Source organism: Bubalus bubalis, chromosome 1, assembly GCF_019923935.1.
Source record: "Bubalus bubalis isolate 160015118507 breed Murrah chromosome 1, NDDB_SH_1, whole genome shotgun sequence".
Taxonomy (NCBI): domain Eukaryota; kingdom Metazoa; phylum Chordata; class Mammalia; order Artiodactyla; family Bovidae; genus Bubalus; species Bubalus bubalis.
Genome location: NC_059157.1, coordinates 68,221,121 through 68,244,958, shown reverse-complemented (window position 1 = coordinate 68,244,958; position 23,838 = coordinate 68,221,121). Strand labels below are relative to the sequence as shown.

Below are 23,838 nucleotides of genomic sequence, written 5' to 3'. Positions count from 1 at the left end.
CATGTTAGGACACAGCAAGGAAGTGGCCATCTGCAACTAAAGAGAGAGGTCTCAGGGAAACCAGACCTGCCAACACCTTGACCTTGGACTTCTAGCCTCCAGAGCTGTAAAAAAATAAATTGTGTTGTTTAAGCCATCCTATCAGTGATTTTTTTAATGAAAGTTCCAGCCAACTAATATAGCAGGAAATCAGAAGCATAGAGACTGTGACTGTAGTTGACAGATTAGTTTAGAAACACACATAAAACAAATCTTGGGAGCTTTCAGACACAAGTGAGAGGGAGCTGAGGACCAGGAATTGCTGGACTGAATGGGTAAATGGGAGAATGCCAAGGACATCTAGATTATTAACAATGACTCTTGAGCAACATAGGTTTGAACTTCATGAGTTCCACTTACAGAGGGTTTTTTCTCCCAATATATACTATAGTACTCTGTAATCTGTGCTTGGTTGAATCCATGCATGTGGAACCACAGATAATGAGAACCAACTATGGGATGTGAGCATCATCGGATTTTGGTGTTTGTGGTGGGTCCTGGAACCAATCCCCCAAGGATAACTAGGGACGACTGTATTTCGAAAGTGATCATTTATAAATATCACAATTAACATGTATTGAATTGGAGAAACATATGAAAGTCACTCAGTCATGTCTGACTCTTTGTGACCCCAAGGACTATAGGCTCTATCCATGGGAATTCTCCAGGCAATAATATTGGAGTAGGTTGCCATGCCCTCCGCCAGGGGATCTTCCCAACTCAGGGATCAAATCTGGGTCTCCTGCATTGTAGGCAAATTCTTTACCAACTGATTCACCAGGAAGCCTGGAGAAACATGAATAGGGGTTAAAAACCACAGACTCAAGAGACTTAGGTTTCAATTTTGGTTTTGTACACAATCCTGGGTAAGTTAGTTAACATTTCTATGTCTCAGTTTATTCATCAGTGGAGATAACAAGGCCAATCTCAGAAGGTTTCTGTAGGGATTAAACTGGCCCAATATTAAACTAGGCCAAGAATACAGTGGTGCATGTGTTAGCTGTTATTATTTTTATTATCATTATGGGAAGACACTAGTTGAAGTGTAGAATCAATATTCACAGAAACTTTTAGGTGCCTGATATATGGTGAGGTAAAAGTTGTTATTCGTGATCACACCATTAGTAAGTGAATAAGTGGTAAACCCTGGATCTGACATTAACGATTATGGGCCCATAGATTATTGTGTTCCATGAAACAAAGCCTCTATTTACAAAGCATTATAAAATGCCAAATGGATCACTAACCAGGTATATTTGTTTGTGGGATTTACATGAATCCAAGGAACTTCTCAAAATTTACACAGCTTTAAAAAATTCATTTATTTCATTACTGCATTCTGAGTGCAGAACGATACTATTTGGACAGTGTGTTAAAGCAATAAGCTTCTTTTTTTTCTAGACTTTTTTTTTTGTTAATAATAAGTAAAAAAGGGAAACATTCAAAGAGAAACATTTGATTAAGGTAAACAGAAATAAACAGCTTTAAAATATATTCAGAATGCTTTACCATATGCATCTTAAAATATTCTATATTTTGATTCTTAAAAACTTATACAAGAAGAAGAAATATACAAATTTCAGATTGAACAATGCAGTCTAAATGAAATACTAATTGCATTGTTTCCATTTACAAGTTTTTCAATTCACAATAAGCTGTTACATTTGATAGATGAAGGCATTTTATATTTCATGTGGTTTGCATGTGCTTGGAGTGAGAAATAGTTCCTTGCTTTCTTTAAGTACAAAATTATAGATGCATAGTGGTGGTCTGTGAAGGAGAAAAAGAGAGAGAAAAAATAACTGTTAGTAAAACAGCAAAGTTTATTTTCTTCTCACAAATATTAGAATATCCTATGCCTATAACTGGCTCAGACGGTAAAGAATCTGCCTGCAATGCGTTATCGATCCCTGTGTTCAATCCCTGGGTTGAGAAGATCCCCTGGAGGAGGGCAGGGAAAACCACTCCAGTATTCTTACCTAGAGAATCCCCATGGACAGAGGAGCCTGGCAGGCTACAGTCCATGGGATCACAAAGAGTAGGACATGGACTAAGCATAACACATGCCTATAACTAACAAGTTCTCTAAAAGCAGGGAGTTGAAAAAAACCTATAGGATCATTTCTGCTCCATCTCATTTGTCTATGTAAAGATGAATAGACATAGTATTTGTGAGAAAGAAAAAATTCTCTGTACTTCAACATCCTCTCTCCTTGCTGCTTCACTGGAATACTTACACTAAATGGGAAATATTTTGGGATACTGAAACAGCTAAAAACTGAGCTCAACTCTTAGTGGCTAGGCCACTTTTATCATGATAGCCACCATGGAAGAGTTGGACTGAATTCACAGACAATTTTGCAAAAATGTTTAATCAATCCTCTGCCACCTGCTAAAATGGAAATAATAACATTTAAATCATTCTTTGTCTTGGACACATTGTGTATTCAGTATTTCAAGATTTCTGAGAATTCAAGTCACAGTAGTGAATCATGTCCAGTATTTTATCTTCTTGTTAATATCTTGAAACCCTCAAAAAAGTAATCAACTAAAATAAACAAAGATTGGTCGAAGTTAAGGAAAAGAGCTAAAGGAAAAAATGGTAGAAATAAATGGAAATTCCCAGTATCAGCCATACTAATTTAATCAAGGAAAAGGGGACAATTCAACTGCACAGGAGCTGGTCAGTCAGTCAGTTCAGTTGCTTAGTCATGTCCGACTCTTTGTGACCCCATGAACAGCAGCACACCAGGCTTCCCTGTCCATCACCAACTCCCAGAGTTTACCCAAACTCATGTCCATTGAGTTCGTGATGCCATCTAACCATCTCATCCTCTGTCATCCCTTCTCCTCCTGCCTTCAATCTTTCCCAACATCAGGGGCTTTTCAAATGAGTCAGCTCTTCACATCAGGTGGCCAAAATATTGGAGTTTCAGCTTCAACATCAGTCCTTCCAATGAATACCCAGGACTGATCTCCTTTAGGATAGACTCTTGGATCTCCTTGTAGTCCAAGGGACTCTCAAGAGTCTTCTCCAACACCACAGTTCAAAAGCATCAATTCTTCTGTGCTCAGCTTTCTTTATACTCCAACTCTCACATCCATACATAACTACTGGAAAAACCATAGCCTTGACTAGATGGACCTTTGTTGACAAAGTAATCTCTGCTGGTAGCTCACTCTTATTTGACATGTGCACTGCTCTAGATCAAGAGATACATTGCTCCCCATCTTCTTCTAACTTGAGACATGACTAAACACATTTTAAAATATTCAACAATATTGTTAGGTTAAATTCTTCCATTTTAAATCAACTTCCTACATCTGATAATATTTGAAAAGTAATAAAATATGGACACATTTATCTTTAACTATAAAAGTTGATACAGAATATTACAGTATTTTTCCACTTGAAATAATAAATGCATTTGAAAATTTAATAGTATAGAAGTGTGAAATATCAGTACTTCAGTCTTAAAAGATTCTTAGATATTAGCAAAAGTAGCTTTATGGTAAATTGTCAGAGACCAGGATGTAATTGAAAAATCAGACATAATCCTTTCTCCATTATTAAATGGAAGAATGACTTTAACACTTTCCCTAACAAATGCATATATTTTTATGTCAATTTTTAATTTAGCCTGCTAAATTAAAGACTTTCTTCACTGAGTGAGCCTTCAATGGTCTGGATGTCCCTAATTCACCTCAGTTTTAAGTTGTCAGAGTCAGACAAGGGTGTCAGATTTATTATCAGGTGAAAATGTATTATTGGTTATAATTATAAATGTATTATTGGTAAAAATGTAACTGTGGATTCAGACTGTGAATTTTAAATCACTGTAACTAGGCTCAAACACATCTTTATTAAACAAAATAGGAACCATTAAAATCAACACACTTTTGCCAATGAGAAGTAAGTTTGTTCATTCCTGTAGCATAAAAACCCATGCTTCAGTATTCAATGAACTCTTGGAAAGCATTTTCTGTCTCCTGCTGGTTGTGGAAGTATCTTCCCCGCAAAAAGTTACTGAGACACTTGAAGAAGTGGCAGTCGGTTGGCGAGAGGTCAGGTGCATATAGTGGGTGAGGCGAAACTTCTGTAACCCAGTTCCTTGAACTTTTGAAGCATTTGTCATGTGATGTGTGGTCAGGCGTTGTCTGGAGAAGAACTGGCCCTTCCAGTTGGCCACTGCTGGCTGCAGGCACTGCCGTTCTCAGTGCATTGCGTCCACTGGCTGAGCGGACTTCTCACATGTAATGCTTTCGCTGGGATTCAGAAACCTTTAGTGGATCAGACAGGCAGCAGACCACCAAATAGACCATTTTTGGTGAAAATTTGGCTTTGGGAAGTGCTTTGGAGCTTCTTCTTGGTCTAAACACTGAGCTGATAGTCACTGGTTGTCATACAAAATCCACTTTTCATTGCATGTCAAAATCCGACTGAGAAATGGTTCATTATTGCATAGAATAAGAGAAGACAACACTCAAAGGACGATTTTTTTGATCTTCAGTCAGCTTGAGGCACCCACTTATTGAGATTTTTCACCATTTCAATTTGCTTCAAAAGCCAAACGACCATAGAACAGTCAACGTTGAGTTCTTCAGCAACTTCTTGTGCCGTTGTAAGTAGATCAGCTTTGCTGATGGCTCTCAGTTGGTTGTTGTGAACTTCCTATGGTTGGCCACTGTGCTCCTCATGTTCAAGGCTCTCATCTCCTTTGCAAAGCTTCTTGAACCACCACTGCACTGCATGTTCCTTAGCAGTTCGTGGGCCAAACGTGTTGTTGATGTTGCTGCTTTCTGACCCATTTTGAACTCAAATCACTCAAATTGCTTTCTAGCATAATTTCCCTAGTCTAAAATAAATATAAAATAAACAGGAAGTATTAAGTCATTAGCAAAAATATAAATAAATAAGGTGAGAAATGTGCATTAAAATGATGTATAACATAATTACATTTATTTAAGAATGTATTCCAATATCAAATGGCAAAGTTCAACAATGCAAAACTGCAATTACTTTTGCACCAACCTAATAATAAATTGTATCTGTCATCAAGTAATTGTCCTACTAACGTATTTTTAATACAACCTTAAAGCAAGTGTGTTTTCATTTATTTTCTACAATAAAATGAAAGCTCACAATCCTATTATGATTGACATATTTTCAATATATTCAATGCATATCTTTTATTAAATATTCCACATTTTACAAAGCTTCCACAAGCATTATGGTCAGGCTCATTACAGCTTCCAAAGTTAAATTTTACCAAAATATACGAGGAAAACTAATTTTCTTGTTTTTACATTGTGAAAGCCTATATAGTTCTATTGCCAGGAGACTCTAATATTGAGATCATTAATCCTATGTTATTAATAGCTCCTTATCCCCAGGATAAAAAAAAATTTTAACTGTATAATTAGAAAATATATGTGATATATGTTGAAATATAGGAATAAGAATATTTAGTGTTTTTTTTAATAAAAAAAGCATTGGATGTTGCATTTCTAAAGCTTTGTTTACCACAAATTAGCAGAAATGAGTACAGCACATTGATAAAGTATAAACTTTAGTAAAAATACAGAAGAAATCCAAGGATTAAAAAATATCTCTAAAATTCAAATATAATTAGTTTTTAATTTTAATCCATATATATTTCATGAAATACAAAAAATATACACATGCTTTATTTCTAAAATGTCTCCCGTAAGCTTTTGAACAACATATCACATTTATGCATCTAGTGTTCTTTTAAATAGTTACTTAGGATAAAGTTCCTAGCACTAACAAAGGTATCTGTTCCTACCTGCAGGTAACTGAGTAAAGAGAATAGAATGATCTTGCCTTTCGGTAGTGGGGATTATTACCCATAAAGTTAACATGATTCCAGTCCTATCTAAAAAACTTTGAAAGCAGAACCTGAAAGAACCAATCTTCCTAAAAGTAACTAAACAGTATCTTAAGAATAAAAGAATATTTATAAGAATACAAAACTATGGAGGACCTAACATGATAAAATACACAGTGTCTGGCATCTAATCAAGAATGACCAAGCATGCAAAAAAGCAGGAAAATTGACCCATATGAAGGCAACCAATTGAAATCAACCAAGAGCTAGCACAGAGTGAGAATCAGCAAAGACATTATTGTTGTTGATGTTGTTCAGTTGCTAAGTTGTGTCTGACTCTTGGCAACCCCATGGATTGCAGCACACCAGGCTTCCCTGGCTTTCATTATCTCCTGGAGCATGCTTAAACTCATGTCCACTGAAAAAGTAATGCCATCCAACCATCTCATCCTCTGTTGTCCCCTTCTCCTCCTGCCTTCAGTCTTTCCCAGATCAGGATCTTTTCCAGTGAGTCAGGTCTTCCCTTCAGGTGGCCAAAGTATTGGAGCTTCAGCTTCAGCCTCAGTCCTTCCAATGAATATTCAGAGTTGATTTCCTTTAGGGTTCACTGGTTGGATCTCCTTGCAGTCCAAGGGACTCTCAAGAGTCTTCTCCAACACCACAGTTCAAAAGCATCAATTTGTCATTGCTCAGCTTTCTTTATGGTCCAACTCTCACATCCATACATGACTACTGCAAAAACCATAGCTTTGACTATATGAACCTTTGTCGACGAAGTAATATCTCTGCTTTGTAATATGCTGTCTAGGTTTGTCATAGTTTTTCTTGCAAGATGCAAGCGTCTTTTAATTTCATGGCTGCAGTCAACATCTGCAGTGATTTTGGAGCCCAAGAAAATAAAGTCTGTCACTGTTTCTGTTGTTTCCCCTTCTATTTGCCATGAAGTGATAGGCCCTGACGCCATGATCTCAAATTTTTGGATGCTGCCTTTTAAGGCGACTTTTTCACTCTCCTTTTTCACTTTCATCAAGAGGCTCTTTAGTTCCTCTTTGCTTTCTACCACAAAGGTGATATCATCTGCATACCTGAGGTTATTGATATTTCCCCCAGCAATCTTGATTCCAGGAGGTGCTACATCCAGCCTGGCATTGTGCATGATGTATTCTGCATATATGTTAAACAAGCAGAGTGACAATACAGCCTTCATATCAGTTCAGTTCAGTTACTCAGTCGTGTCCAATTCTTTGTGACCCAAATGGACTGCAGCACGCCAGATTTCCCTGTCCATCACCAACTCCCTGAGTTTACTCAGCTCATGTCCATTGAGTCGGTGATGCCATCCAACCACCTCATCTTGTGTCATCGCCTTCTCTTCCTGCCTTAAATCTTTCCCAGCATCAGGTCTTTTCCAGTGATTCAGTTTTGCGCATCAGGTGGCCAAAGTATTGGAGTTTCAGCTTCAACATCAGTCCTTCCAATGAACATTCAGGTCTGATCTCCTTTAGGATTGACTGGTTGGATCTCCTTGCAGTCCAAGGGACTCGAAAGAGTCTTCTCCAACACCACAGTTCAAAAGCATCAACTCTTTGGTGCTCAGCTTTCTTTATAGTCCAACTCTCACATCCATACATGACTACTGGAAAAACCATAGCCTTGACTAGACGGACCTTTGTTGGCAAAGTAATATTTCTGCTTTTTAATATGCTGTCTAGTTTGGTCATAACTTGTCTTCCAATGAGTAAGCATTTTTTTATTTCATGGCTGCAGTCACCATCTGCAGTGATTTTAGAGCCCAAGAAAATAAAGTCTGCAACTGTTTCCACTGTTTCCCCATCTATTTGCCATGAAGTGATGGGACTGGATGCCATGATCTTAGTTTTCTGAATGTTGAGATTTAAGCCAATTTTTTCACTATCCTCTTTCACTTTTATCAAGAGGCTCTTTAGTTCTTCTTCACTTTCTGCCATAAGGGTGGTGTCATCTGCATATCTGAAGTTATTGATATTTCTCCCAGCAATCTTGATTCCAGCTTGTGCTTCCTCCAGCCCAGCGTTTCTCACGATCTACTCCGCATGTAAGTTAAATAAGCAGGGTGACAATATACAGCCTTGATGTACTCCTTTCCCTATTTGGAACCAGTCTGTTGTTCCATGTCCAGTTCTAACTGTTGCTTCCTGACCTGCATACAGATTTCTCAAGATGCAGATCAGTTGGTCTGGCATTCCCATCTCTTTCAGAATTTTCCACAGATTATTGTAATCCACACAAAGGCTTTGGCATAGTCAATAAAACAGAAATAGATGTTTTTCTGGAACTCTCTTGCTTTTTCGATGATCCAGTGGATGTTGGCAATTTGATCTCTGGTTCCTCTGACTTTTCTAAAACCAGCTTGGACATCTGGAAGTTCACAGTTCATGTACTGCTGAAGCCTGGCTTGGAGAATTTTGAGCATTACTTTGCTAGCATGTGAGATGAGTGCAGTAGTTTAAGCATTCTTTGGCATTGCCTTTCTTAGGGCTTGGAATGAAAACTGACCTTTTTGAGTCCTGTGGCCACTGTTGAGTATTCCAAATTTGCTGGCATATTGAGTGAAGCACTTTCACAGTATCATCTTTTAGGATTTGAAATAGCTCAACTGGAATTCCATCCCCTCCACTAGTTTGTTCGTAGTGATGCTTCCTAAGGCCCACTTGACTTCACATTCCAGAATGACTGGAGTCCGAAATGCAGTACTTGGATTCAATCTCAAAAACGACAGAATGATCTCTGTTCGTTTCCGTGGCAAACCATTCAGTACCATGGTAATAAGTCTATACCTCAATTAGTAATGCTGAAGGAGCTGAAGTTGAATAGTTCTATGAAGACCTACAAGATCTTCTAGAACTAACACCCAAAAAAGATGTCCTTTACATTACAGGCAACTGGAATGTAAAAGTAAGAAGTCAAGAAACACCTGGAGTAACAGGCAATTTTGGCCTTGGAGTACAGAATGAAGCAGGGCAAAGGCTAATAGAATTCTGCCAAGAGAATGCACTGGTCATAGCAAACATTCTCTTCCAACAACACAAGACTCTACACATGGACATCACCAGATGGTCAACAGCAAAATCTGATTATATTCTTTGCATCCTTGACATACTCCTTTACCAATTTGGAAGCAGTCTGTTTTTCCAAATCTAGTTCAAACTCTTGATTTTTGATTTGCATACAGGTTTCACAGAAGGGTAAGGTGGTCTGGTATTCCCATCTCTTTAAGAATTTTCCAGTTTGTTGTGATCTACACAGTCAAAGGCTTTAGCATAGTCAATGAAGCAGAAGTACATGTTTTTCTAGAATTTTCTTGCTTTTTCTATGATCCAACAGATGGCAATTCCCTGGTGGCTCTGATGGTAAAGGTATTGAAAGAGTTACTATAATTGTATTTCATGTGTTCAAATAGGTAAGTAGAGACATGAAACATACTCAAAGATTAAAATGAAACATCCATGGGTGAAAAGTACAATATCTGAGATGAAAAATGCCCTATAATGGTTAAAAGCAGCTTAGACATGGCAGAAGGAAAGAATAATGAACTTGAAGACAAAGCAAGAGAAACATTCAAAATGAAATGCAGGGAGAAAATTAAATTTAAAAATTCACAGAGCATCAGTTAACAGTGGGACACCTTCAAATAACCTAATAAATTCGAAATTAGAGTCCTCAAAGAGATACTAGAGAGTAGGGACACAGCAAGAGATATTTCAAACTAAGTGAAAAGTTTAGATAAAATCTGATGAAATCTATAAACCCATGGAGACAAAAAAAGTCAACAAACACTAATCACAAGAGGTATGTAAAAGATTTCAAAAAGTCACATCAAATTAAACTGCTTAAAATCTGTGATAAGGAGAAAATCTTAAAACCAGTTACAGAAAAGAGTTTTATTTTGTTCACAGCAACAAAGGAAGGATAGTAATAAATTTCTCATTAAACTCAATGCATGGTTTAAGACGGCACAGTAACATCCCTAAAGTATTGAAAGTAAAAAAAGAACAACTGTCAAACTAGAATTCTATACCCAGAGAAATTCTCTTTAAAAATAAAGACATCATAAAAATGAACAAAAGTTGAAAGCATTCACAACTATCAGATCTTACAAAAAAATCTTAAAGGAGCTCCTTTTGTCTTAAGGTAAATTGTACCAGATGAAGATATGCATCTACTAAGGGTTAGAAGTACACCAGAAACGGTAAATGTATGGGGAAAATATGTAAGACTTTCTAATTATTCATGTATTTTAATAGGAATATCTCTTTAAAGAAAAGTGATGCACTTTATAGAGATTTTAGCACATGTATAATTAAAATATATGCCAAGAAGAGCACAAGAGAGAAATGGAAGTATACTACTGTAAGGTCCTCATGTTATATGTGAAGTGGTAAAATTCACTTGAGGTAGACTGTGATTGCAGGCTTCTCTGGTGGCTCAGACGGTAAAGCATCTGTCTGCAATGCGGGAGACCCGGGTTCCATCGCTGGGTCGGGAAGATCCCCTGGAGAAGGAAATGGCATCCCACTCCAGTACTCTTGCCTGGAAAATCCAATGGACAGAAGAGCCTGGTAGGTTACAGTCCATGGGGTCCCAAAGAGTTGGACATGACTGAGCGACTTCACTTTCACTTTCAGACTGTGATAAAATGAAGATTATAATATAACTCCATAGAAACAACTAATAATCAACTTCTTCTGTTGATAAAGAAGCTTAAATGGAATCATAAGCAGGCATGCTAAGTTGCTTCTGTCATGTCTGACTCTGATTAACCCTGTGGACTATAGTCTGCCAGGCTCCTCTGTCCTTGGGATTCCCCAGGCAAGAATATTGTAGTGGGTTGCCATGTCCTCCTCTGGATGGAATCACAGACTCCTCAATTTATCCAAAAGGCAGACAATGAGAAAATGGGAACAAAGAAAAGATGGGACAAACAGAAAAAAAATAGCAAGATGTCAGATTTAAACCCAACTGGAGAAGGCAATGGCACCCCACTCCAGTACTCTTGCCTGGAAAATCCCATGGATGGAGGAGCCTGGTAGGCTGCAGTCCATGGGGTCGCTAAGAGTCGGACACGACTGAGCAACTTGACTTTTACTTTTCACTTTCATGCATTGGAGAAGGAAATGGCAACCCACTCCAGTGTTCTTGCCTGGAGAATCCCAGAGACGGGGGAGCCTGGTGGGCTGCCGTCTCTGGAGTTGCACAGAGTTGGACATGACTGAAGCGACTTAGCAGCAGCAGCAGCAGTACCTACAATTACATTAAATTTAAAGATGCAGATACCCTCAATTAAATGGCAGAGGTCATCAACATCATTTGTCGTTTGAGAAATACAAGTTAAAAACATAGTGAACAGAAGTGTTTTTGTTTTCTACACAAGTATTAGAATAGCAAAAACAACAACAAAAAACTGGTGAAGTTGCAGTTTTGGGTGTAAGAGAGCAATGGAACTCTGGTAAGTGCCAGTGGGGATGCAAAATGTACAGTTATTTCGGAAAACAGCCTGGCAGTTGCTTATAAGGTTAAACATACACTCACAATGAAAGTGAAAAGTGAACATGTTAGTCGCTCCATCATGTCTGGCTCTTTGTTACCTCATGGACTGTAGCCCACCAGGCTTCTTTTCCATGGAATTCTCCAGGTAAGAATACTAGAGTGGGTAGCCATTCCCTTCTCCAGGGGATCTTCCCAACCCGAGGATCAAACCTGGGTCTCCTGCAGTGCTGGCCGATTATTACCATCTGAGCCACCGGGAAGCCCCAACACTCACAATATGACCTCACAATCTCTAGGAACTTAAGATAAATGAAAACTTAGGTTCACATAAAAAGCTGTAGGTAAATATTTATTTTGGCTTTATCCTGGACAGATATAAAAAATTATGAACAAATTATATTTTTGCTCCAACTAGGATAAAGGAAGGAGAAGGCAATGGCACCCCACTCCAGTACTCTTGCCTGGAAAATCCCATGGGCGGAGGAGCCTGGTAGGCTGCCATCCATGGGGTCGCTAAGAGTCGGACATGACTGAGCGACTTCACTTTGACTTTTCACTTTCATGCATTGGAGAAGGAAATGGCAACCCACTCCAGTGTTCTTGCCTGGAGAATCCCAGGAACAGGGGAGCCTGGTGGGCTGCCGTCTACAGGGTCGCACAGAGTTGGACGTGACTGAAGTGACTTAGCAGCAGCAGGATAAAGGAACTGTGGTATACACATACAATGAAATACTATGTATCAATAACATTCCATTGATATAAGCAACAACATGGGTGAGTTTTAAATGTCTAAAGCTAAGTGAAATAAGCGATATTTAAAAGGCAATATACCATATGATTCCATTTATATAAAGTTCTGGAAAAGGGAAATCTAGGTGCAGAGGTTGCCAGAGAGTAGGTGTGGGTGGTTGGAAATAAAGGGACAGCACAATGTGTATGCCCAGCAGTGGGATTGCTGGATCATAAGGCATGTCTATTTCCAGTTTTTTAAGGAATCTCCACACTGTTCTCCATAGTGGCTGTACTAGTTTGCATTCCCACCAACAGTGTAAGAGGGTTCCCTTTTCTCCACACCCTCTCCAGCATTTATTACTTGTAGACTTTTGGATCGCAGCCATTCTGACTGGTGTGAAATGGTACCTCATAGTGGTTTTGATTTGCATTTCTCTGATAATGAGTGATGTTGAGCATCTTTTCATGTGTTTGTTAGCCATCTGTATGTCTTCTTTGGAGAAATGTCTATTTAGTGTGGCGGATTCATTTTGATATTTGGCAAATCTAATACAGTTATGTAAAGTTTAAAAATAAAATAAAATTTAAAAAATATATATATATAAAAAAAACAAAACAAAAAAAAAAACAACCCTCTCCAGTATTCCTGCCTGGAGAATCCCCATGGACAGAGGAGCCTGGCAGGCTGCAGTCCATGGGGTCGAAAAAAGTTGGACATGACTGAGAGACTAAGCCCAGCACACAAACTTTAAAAAAAGAAAAACTATCTAAAACTATCTAATTAAACTCTGACCAGTGTTTTCTCATTACTTAGGATATTTACTTGGTACTTGCAGATATAAGTATTTATTGTATGCCATTCTATGCACATGTATGTGTACATGTGGAATACGTGTGATATGCACGTGGAATAAAATGTCAGCAGGATAAATTGCTTAAGATAAAAAATAAATAAATAAATAAAGGGACAGCACAAGGCAATTTTTGTGATTGATGGAAATGTTCTATATATTAATTGTGGTGGTGGTTACATGACTCTATGTGCTTACTAACACTCATAGAACTATATGCCGAAAAAAGTACATTTTACTTATTAAGGAAACATATTTTTTTTTTAACTTTTTGTTGTTGTCTTTTTTTTTAATATTTTTCATTTTTCATTTTATTTTATTTTTAAACTTTACAATATTTTATTGGTTTTGCCAAACATCTAAATGAATCCACCACAGGTATACATGTGTTCCCCATCCTGAACCCTCCTCCTTCCTCCCTCCCCATACCATCTCGTCCCAGTGCACAAGCCCCAAGCATCCAGTATCATGCATCAAACCTGGACTGGCGACTCGTTCCATATATGATATTATACGTATTTCAATGCCATTCTCCCAAATCATCCCACCCTCTCCCTCTCCCACAGAGTCCAAAAGACTGTTCTATACATCAGTGTCTCTTTTGCTGTCTCGTACACAGGGTTATTGTTACCATCTTTCTAAATTCCATATATATGCGTTAGTATACTGTATTGGTGTTTTTCTTTCTGGCTTACTTCACTCTGTATAATAGGCTCCAGTTTGATCCACCTCATTAGAACTGATTCAAATGTATTCTTTTTAATGGCTGAGTCATACTCCATTGTGTATATGTACCATAGCTTTCTTATCCATACATCTGCTGATGGACATCTAGGTTGCTTCCATGTCCTGGCTATTATAAACAGTGCTGCGATGAACACTGGGGTATACGTCTCTTTCAGTTCTGGTTTCCTCAGTGTGTATGCCCAGCAGTGGGATTGCTGGATCATAAGGCAGTTCTATTTCCCGTTTTTTAAGGCATCTCCACACTGTTCTCCATAGTGGCTGTACTAGTTTGCATTCCCACCAACAGTGTAAGAGGGTTCCCTTTTCTCCACACCCTCTCCAGCATATATTGCTTGTAGACTTTTGGATCGCAGCCATTCTGACTGGCGTGAAATGGTACCTCAGAGTGGTTTTGATTTGCATTTCTCTGATAATGAGTGATGTTGAGCATCTTTTCATGTGTTTGTTAGCCATCTGTATGTCTTCTTTGGAGAAATGTCTATTTAGTTCTTTGGCCCATTTTTTGATTGGGTCATTTATTTTTCTGGAATTGAGTTGTAGGAGTTGCTTGTATATTTTTGAGATTAGTTGTTTGTCAGTTGCTTCATTTGCTATTATTTTCTCCCATTCTGAAGGCTGTCTTTTCACCTTGCTTATAGTTTCCTTTGTTGTGCAGAAGCTTTTAAATTTAATTAGGTCCCATTTGTTTATTTTTGCTTTTATTTCCAATATTCTGGGAGGTGGGTCATAGAGGATCCTGCTGTGATGTATGTCGGAGAGTGTTTTGCCTATGTTCTCCTCTAGGAGTTTTATAGTTTCTGGTCTTACATTTAGATCTTTAATCCATTTTGAGTTTATTTTTGTGTATGGTGTTAGAAAGTGCTCTAGTTTCATTCTTTTACAAGTGGTTGACCAGTTTTCCCAGCACCACTTGTTAAAGAGATTGTCTTTAATCCATTGTATATTCTTGCCTCCTTTGTCAAAGATATGGTGTCCATATGTGCATGGATTTATCTCTGGGCTTTCTATTTTGTTCCATTGATCTATATTTCTGTCTTTGTGCCAGTACCATACTGTCTTGATGACTGTGGCTTTGTTGTAGAGCCTGAGGTCAGGTAGGTTGATTCCTCCAGTTCCATTCTTCTTTCTCAAGACAGCTTTGGCTATTCGAGGTTTTTTGTATTTCCATACAAATTGTGAAATTATTTGTTCTAGCTCTGTGAAGAATACCGTTGGTAGCTTGATAGGGATTGCATTGAATCTATAAATTGCTTTGGGTAGTATACTCATTTTCACTATATTGATTCTTCCAATCCATGAACATGGTATATTTCTCCATCTATTAGTGTCCTCTTTGATTTCTTTCACCAGTGTTTTATAGTTTTCTATATATAGGTCTTTAGTTTCTTTAGGTAGATATATTCCTAAGTATTTTATTCTTTCCGTTGCAATGGTGAATGGAATTGTTTCCTTAATTTCTCTTTCTGTTTTCTCATTATTAGTGTATAGGAATGCAAGGGATTTCTGTGTGTTGATTTTATATCCTGCAACTTTACTATAATCATTGATTAGTTCTAGTAATTTTCTGGTAGAGTCTTTAGGGTTTTCTATGTAGAGGATCATGTCATCTGCAAACAGTGAGAGCTTTACTTCTTCTTTTCCAATTTGGATTCCTTTTATTTCTTTTTCTGCTCTGATTGCTGTGGCCAAAACTTCCAAAACTATGTTGAATAGTAATGGTGAAAGTGGGCACCCTTGTCTTGTTCCTGACTTTAGAGGAAATGCTTTCAATTTTTCACCATTGAGGATAATGTTTGCTGTGGGTTTGTCATATATAGCTTTGATTATGTTGAGGTATGTTCCTTCTATTCCTGCTTTCTGGAGAGTTTTTATCATAAATGGATGTTGAATTTTGTCAAAGGCTTTCTCTGCATCTATTGAGATAATCATATGGTTTTTATTTTTCAATTTGTTGATGTGGTGTATTACATTGATTGATTTGCAGATATTGAAGAATCCTTGCATCCCTGGGATAAAGCCCACTTGGTCATGGTGTATGATCTTTTTAATGTGTTGTTGGATTCTGATTGCTAGAATTTTGTTAAGGATTTTTGCATCTATGTTCATCAGTGATATTGGCCTGTAGTTTTCTTTTTTTGTGGAATCTTTGTCAAGTTTTGGTATTAGGGTGATGGTGGCCTCATAGAATGAATTTGGAAGTTTACCTTCCTCTGCAATTTTCTGGAAGAGTTTGAGCAGGATACGTGTTAGCTCTTCTCTAAATTTTTGGTAGAATTCAGCTGTGAAGCCGTCTGGACCTGGGCTTTTGTTTGCTGGAAGATTTTTGATTACAGTTTCAATTTCCGTGCTTGTGATGAGTCTGTTAAGATTTTCTATTTCTTCCTGGTAGAGTTTTGGAAAGTTGTACTTTTCTAAGAATTTGTCCATTTCTTCCACATTGTCCATTTTATTGGCATATAATTGTTGATAGTACTCTCTTATGATCTTTTGTATTTCTGTGTTGTCTGTTGTGATCTCTCCATTTTCATTTCTAATTTTATTGATTTGATTTTTCTCCCTTTGTTTCTTGATGAGTCTGGCTAATGGTTTGTCAATTTTATTTATCCTTTCAAAGAACCAGCTTTTGGCTTTGTTGATTTTTGCTATGGTCTCTTTTGTTTCTTTTGCATTTATTTCTGCCCTAATTTTTAAGATTTCTTTCCTTCTACTAACCCTGGGGTTCTTCATTTCTTCCTTTTCTAGTTACTTTAGGTGTAGAGTTAGGTTATAGGATAACAGCTGATCTTTCAATAGAAACTCTTCAAGCCAGGAGGGAATGGCAAGACATACTTAAAATGATGAAAGAAAATGACCTACAGCCCAGATTATTTTACCCAGCAAGGATCTCATTCAAGTATGAAGGAGAAATCAAAAGCTTTTCAGACAAGCAAAAGCTGAGAGAATTCAGCACCACCAAACCAGCTCTCCAACAAATACTAAAGGATATTCTCTAGACAGGAAACACAAAAACGGTGTATAAATTCAAACCCAAAACAACAAAGTAAACGGCAATGGGATCATACTTATCAGTAATTACCTTAAACGTAAATGGGTTGAATGCCCCAACCAAAAGACAAAGGCTGGCTGAATGGATACAAAAACAAGACCCCTACATATGCTGTCTACAAGAGGCCCACCTCAAAACAGGGGACACATACAGACTGAAAGTGAAGGGCTGGAAAAAGATTTTCCATGCAAATAGGGACCAAAAGAAAGCAGGAGTAGCAATACTCATATCAGATAAAATAGACTTTAAAACAAAGGCTGTGAAAAGAGACAAAAATGGTCACTACATAATGATCAAAGGATCAATCCAAGAAGAAGATATAACAATTATAAATATATATGCACCCAACATGGGAGCACCGCAATATGTAAGACAAATGCTAACAAGTATGAAAGGAGAAATTAACAATAACACAATAATAGTGGGAGACTTTAATACCCCACTCACACCTATGGATAGATCAACTAAACAGAAAATTAACAAGGAAACACAAACTTTAAATGATACAATAGACCAGTTAGACCTAATTGATATCTATAGGACATTTCATCCCAAAACAATGAATTTCACCTTCTTCTCAAGCGCACATGGAACCTTCTCCAGGATAGATCACATCCTGGGCCATAAATCTAGCCTTGGTAAATTCAAAAAAATTGAAATCATTCCAAGCATCTTTTCTGACTACAATGCAGTAAGATTAGATCCCAATTACAGGAGGAAAACTATTAAAAATTCCAACATATGGAGGCTGAACAACACACTGCTGAATAACCAACAAATCACAGAAGAAATCAAAAAAGAAATCAAAATTTGCATAGAAACAAATGAAAATGAAAACACAACAACCCAAAACCTGTGGGACACTGTAAAAGCAGTCCTAAGGGGAAAGTTCATAGCAATACAGGCATACCTCAAGAAACAAGGAAACATATTTAAAGTAGATTTAATTCAACTTTTCTCAGGAAGTCATCCAGGTACCTCCACTACAAATATTCCTCGCAGTCCCTAAGTTTGAATGGCTAGTCTACTGGAAATGCTCAGAAGAACTATATTATTTGTGTAGTCTCCATCACTGTTTGTTACAGACAGCTAATTATTGACTGAGTTAGATACACAGTTTATTCTGGACCATAAGGCATCACTTTTTTATCACTCACACTCCCAATAGTTTGGCAGTGCTAATTCTCATTAATTGCACATTATCTGTATGGACAGATCTAAACAGGAAAAGCAACTAAATGGTTACTGCAATTATCTAGGTAATTAAACTTAAAGCACGCATTTCATTCAAGCATCTGTTAGCATTCACAGCCAACAAGGAATGTTAAGAGTTCTGTTAACCACCCACAAAATGTATTTTAGTTTTTTCCCTGAGTACAAGTAACTGCATCTAAATTTTATAAATTTAACAAATTTTCATAGTCTATCTATTTAGATAGATTTTACATAAAAATTCTGCTTAGATTTTACATAAAAATGAAAATGACACACATGCTTATTTTTTTCCTCTGTGGCATATCCTAATGACTTTCTGTTTAGAATTTACATAAAACTTAAAACGACACTATTTAGAGTGTGGATTTTAGATTTTACATAAAAATTAAAATTATTTAGATTTTACATAAAAATTAAATTTTTATGTAAAAAATAGATTAGATTTTTCCATAAAAATTAAAATGACACGCATGCTTATTTTTTCCTCTGTGGCATATCCTAATGACTTTGCCCTATTTCTACTTAACCAGCGATGGAGTTGTATCTAACACTTATCTATGTAAAACACGATTAAGAAGACAGTGAATCAAATAATTAAATTCATGATTCCACTGTAGCATGTGTGATTATATGTAAACATGACAAAATATTAACGGTGTTATCTCTTAGTTATAGGACTACATGTGAATTAATTTCCCAAATGTCCCACAATGAGAATAACTGACTATATTAATTAGTGAAAAACTTTATTCCTATAAAAATAGCAGCAACTAAAAATGAAGGAGACAACAAATGAAAAAAAACAAGAAAAGTTTGGCTTCCTGTCATGACGAAGGCAATTCTCAGCTAAGAGACCTTAGACATGTTATTTTAAACCTCTGAGTTTCTCTTCCTTTACTAACAAAACAAAGAAAACACTTAACTCATAGAGTTGTTGCAAAGATTGTAAAAATAGCATTTGAGATGTAGTAGATGCTAAATAAATTTAAAGAAGACTGAACGCTGAAGAATTAATGCTTTGAACTATGGTGTTGGAGAAGACTCTTCAGAGTCTGTGGACTGCATGGAGATCCAACCAGCCCATCCTAAAGGAAATCAACTCTGAATATTCATTAGAAGGACTGATGCTGAAGCTGAAGCTCCAACTCTTTGGCCACCTGAAGAGAAGAGCTGACTCACTGACCCTGATGCTGGGAAAGACTGAAGGCTGCAGGAGAAGGGACAACAGAGGAAGATGGTTGGATGGCATCACTGACTCAATGGACATGAGTTTGAGCAAGCTCTGGGAGATGATGAAAGACAGGGAAGCCTGGCATGCTTCAGTCCATGGGGTCACAAGGACTGAGAGACTGAACAACAACCAAAAATAAATTTAACCACTATTATTCTTATAAGAAGTTCTTGTAAACCTCTTATAAGAAGTTCACTAATAGTAAAACAAGCCAAACTTCTCTGGTATTCCCTTTAATGCCTAAATCTTCAATTAAGTCATCAATCCTTTACATACAATAATTTTTCCTTAAATCATATACATCATCCAAAAAATAGACCTTGGTAAAAAAAATTAAAAATCTTTCTTAGTTCAGTTCAGTTGCTCAGTCATGTCTGACTCTTTGCAACTCCATGGACTGCAGCACACCAGGCATCCCTGTCCATCACCAACTCCCAGAGCTTGCTGAAAGTCATGTCTATCAAGTTGGTGATGCCATCCAATCATCTTGTCCTCTGTTGTCTCCTTCTCCCCCTGACTTCAGTCTTTCTCAGCATCAGGGTCTCCAAGACTCAGTTTTTCACATCAGGTGGCGGAAGTATTGGAGTTTCAGGTTCAGCATCAGTCCTTCCAATGAATATTCAGGACTAATTTCCTTTAGGATTGACTGATTTGATCTCCTTGCAGTTCAAGGGACTCTCAAGTGTCTTCTCCAACACTTTTTAAAATATTCATTCCCTAAAAGAGAAGCTTGAATTGAATTTAGGGCAAATAACTCACAAGATAAATTCCATTTTATCAGCTAAATTTGCAATCAATGCAGATTTCTTTTTCTGAAGTTCTTAACTCTGCTCAGAGTCTTCCTATATCCCCAACAACTCTGATGGATGAGGATTATTCTGATCACTAAATTAAAAGAGTGAGAAGTGTGGTAGAAGTGAATATAGTGTTTGGATAAGAAGTTTACAAATTAGCAATGAATGAAACTTTTACAAGAAGGTAGAGGTGTTTATCGGAGAAGGCAATGGCACCCCACTCTAGTACTCTTGCCTGGAAAATCCCATGGACGGAGGAGCCTGGTGCTGCAGTCCCTGGGGTTCCTGCGAGTTGAACACGATTGAGCGGCTTAGCTTTCACTTTTCACTTTCATCATTAGAGAAGGAAATGGCACACTCCAGTGTTCTTGCCTGGAGAATCCCAGGGACAGGGGAGCCTGGTGGGCTGCCGTTTATGGGGTCGCACAGAGTCAGACACGACTGAAATGACTTAGCAGAGGTGTTTATGAGGTTGCAGAATGAGACATAGCTTCACAGAATTTGGGGGAACAAAGCATTTTATTGATGAATTATTTTGGCAAAACAGACCAATATTTTTCATATAATTATTGACTTGTCCAGTCTGTTGCTTGAAAAATATGTGTATAGATAAAATGAGTATAAGAAAAGTTATATTGGGGACCAACAAGAGAAGGGAATGAAAATGAAAAGAAAGGACTGCTATAAATTGAGCATCTGTGCATGAGTGCTAAGTCACTTCAGTTGTGTCTGACTCTTTGCAACCCTATGGATGTAGCCCACCAGGCTCCTCTGTCCACGGGATTCTCCAGGCAAGAATACTGAATTCCCCATGCCTTCCTACAGAGCTCTTCCCAACCCAGGGATCGAACCTGCATCTCTCCTGCATTTCCAGGTGGATTCTTTACCACTAGCACCACCCGGGAAGCCCCTAGTCGAGCATCTGCTAGGAGTCAAATATATATTTTACAAATGACACTGAAAAGCTATGGAACATATTACAAGGTAAAAATATAAAGAAAAGCAACTATTTTATGAATGAGGATTGATTGTAAAATACATTTATATTTAGTTACTATTTTATTTATATATTTATATAATGTACTTTTAATCAAATTTTGTTAAGATGTGTATTGATTACTTGGTATTTATATAATCGCATCTTACAGCATTGCATTCTTAGTTGCTCAGTTGTGTCTGACTCTTTGCTACCCTTTGGATTATAGCCCACTAGGCTCCTCTGTCCATGGGATTTTTCAAGCAAGAATACTGCAGTGGGTTGCCATTCCCTCTTCCAGGGGATCTTCCTGACTCAGGGACTGAACCTGTGTCACCCAGGTTTCCTATATTGCAAGTGGATTCTTTACCTACTGAGCCATTGGGTAAGCATAGTTATTGAAAATATATGTGCTGTAGTTTTTAGAATTTTAACCTGAAACTTCCTGCTTACATTGTCCAATTATACAATTATCAGGTAAAATTATGTCATAATTTTAGACAATTTAAAAAAATAATCACTTATCCTAATTATCAAACTTTTTCAAAAATCGTACACAACTGCAACAAAACTTTAATCTAAAACAATTTTTTTAAACTTTACATAATTGTATTAGTTTTGCCAAATATCAAAATGAATCCGCCACAGGTATACATGTGTTCCCCATCCTGAACCCTCCTCCCTCCTCCCTCCCCATTCCATCCCTCTGGGTCGTCCCAGTGCACCAGCCCCAAGCATCCAGTATCGTGCATCGAACCTGGACTGGCAACTCGCTTCATACATGATATTTTACATGTTTCAATGCCATTCTCCCAAATCTTCCCACCCTCTCCCTCTCTCTCAGAGTCCATAAGACTGTTCTATACATCAGTGTCTCTTTTGCTGTCTCGTACACAGGGTTATTGTTACCATCTTTCTAAATTCCATATATATGCGTTAGTATACTGTATTGGTGTTTTTCTTTCTGGCTTACTTCACTCTGTATAATAGACTCCAGTTTCATCCACCTCATTAGAACTGATTCAAATGTATTCTTTTTAATGGCTGAGTAATACTCCATTGTGTATATGTACCACAGCTTTCTTATCCATTCATCTGCTGATGGACATCTAGGTTGCTTCCATGTCCTGGCTATTATAAACAGTGCAGGGATGAACACTGGGGTACACGTGTCTCTTTCCCTTCTGGTTTCCTCAGTGTGTATGCCCAGCAGTGGGATTGCTGGATCATAAGGCAGGTCTATTTCCAGTTTTTTAAGGCATCTCCACACTGTTCTCCATAGTGGCTGTACTAGTTTGCATTCCCACCAACAGTGTAAGAGGGTTCCCTTTTCTCCACACCCTCTCCAGCATTTATTACTTGTAGACTTTTGGATCGCAGCCATTCTGACTGGTGTGAAATGGTACCTCATAGTGGTTTTTTGTTTTTTGTTTTAATTTTATTTTATTTTTAAACTTTACATAACTGTATTAGTTTTGCATAGTGGTTTTGATTTGCATTTCTCTGATAATGAGTGATGTTGAGCATCTTTTCATGTGTTTGTTAGCCATCTGTATGTCTTCTTTGGAGAAATGTCTATTTAGTTCTTTGGCCCATTTTTTACAATTTTAGATGTAGAAAATAATATCTTGTCCTTTAATGTGGTAATTAAAATACTGGATTTCTAAAAACATTTAGGTATAATAACCTTCATGTTCAATACTCTAATGGTATGTAAAAAAACTCATATCCAGTCATCCTGCTGCTGCTGCTGCTGCTAAGTCACGTCAGTCGTGTCCAACTCTGTGCGACCCCATAGACGGCAGCCCACCAGGCTCCCCCGACCCTGGGATTCTCCAGGCTAGAACACTGGAGCGGGTTGCCATTGCCTTCTCCAGCCATCCTAAAACCACATAACTCATATATGAGGCACAGCTTACGTTGCATACATAAACAGAAACACACAGTGACTGCTCGCTCACAGTGTTGACATTCTTTAGAGTTCTTAATCTGTATCACCTGTCAACATTACACTGACCTAGAACATCATTTGAGGATCCAGAAGAAAATGGGGTGTGGATAGTGAAGACGGTGGACAAGTCTCAGAATGAATGAAAAAACTTTGTTAAAAATGTAAGGACTCTGTGGGAGAGGGAAAGGGTGGGAAGATTTAGGAGAATGGCATTGAAACGTAAAATATCATGTATGAAACGAGTTGCCAGTCCAGGTTTGATGCACGATACTGGATGCTTGGGGCTGGTGCACTGGGACGACCCAGAGGGATGGTATGGGGAGGGAGGAGGGAGGAGGGTTCAGGATGGGGAACACATGTATACCTGTGGCGGATTCATTTTGATATTTGGCAAAACTAATACAATTATGTAAAGTTTAAAAATAAAATAAAATCAAAAACAGGTTAAAAAAAAAAAAAAGAAAAAAAATGTAAAATAGTTTTGCCAAAATTGCTTCCTTTAAACACCCTTCAGAATTCTAGAGTTTCAATTCCCACATTCTCCCAGGGTACCTTGGACTTTTAATTGGGAAGTTTAAAAGACAAAATGAAGTATTAATGACTTCAGCACAAATAGCATAACTGTGAATTGGTTTTCTGAGGTTACTCTCTAAAGATAGTTTTTGGATCTTCTTAGCCAAATACTGAACCTCATTAAATCTAAGCTTCATTTATAATGTTTTCAATATTATAAATTCAATATTTTTATATTTTTCAAAAGAACCTTGAAAATATTTAATGAAACCAATACTGAATTAACAAGAGAAGTTATCCTAAAGTAAGTAAAACATAGAGGCCAAAGCTACAAAATTAGAGATTTAAATGTTTAATTAATTTGAAAA

At 37.5% G+C, this 23,838-nt stretch overlaps 1 protein-coding gene across 5 annotated transcripts in view; it reads right to left on the bottom strand.

The window, feature by feature from the left end:
• Positions 1–1,403: 1,403 nt before the first annotated feature.
• LIPI (lipase I) overlaps positions 1,404–23,838 on the bottom strand; it is a 57,642-nt gene continuing 35,207 nt past the window's right edge. For all 5 annotated transcript variants that reach the window (XM_025282377.3, XM_044942106.2, XM_044942007.2 and 2 more), the window contains one exon: positions 1,404–1,809. In XM_025282377.3, the coding sequence (XP_025138162.3) occupies positions 1,722–1,809 (88 nt within the window). In that variant the 3' untranslated portion in view covers positions 1,404–1,721. The remainder of the gene's footprint in view (positions 1,810–23,838) is intronic.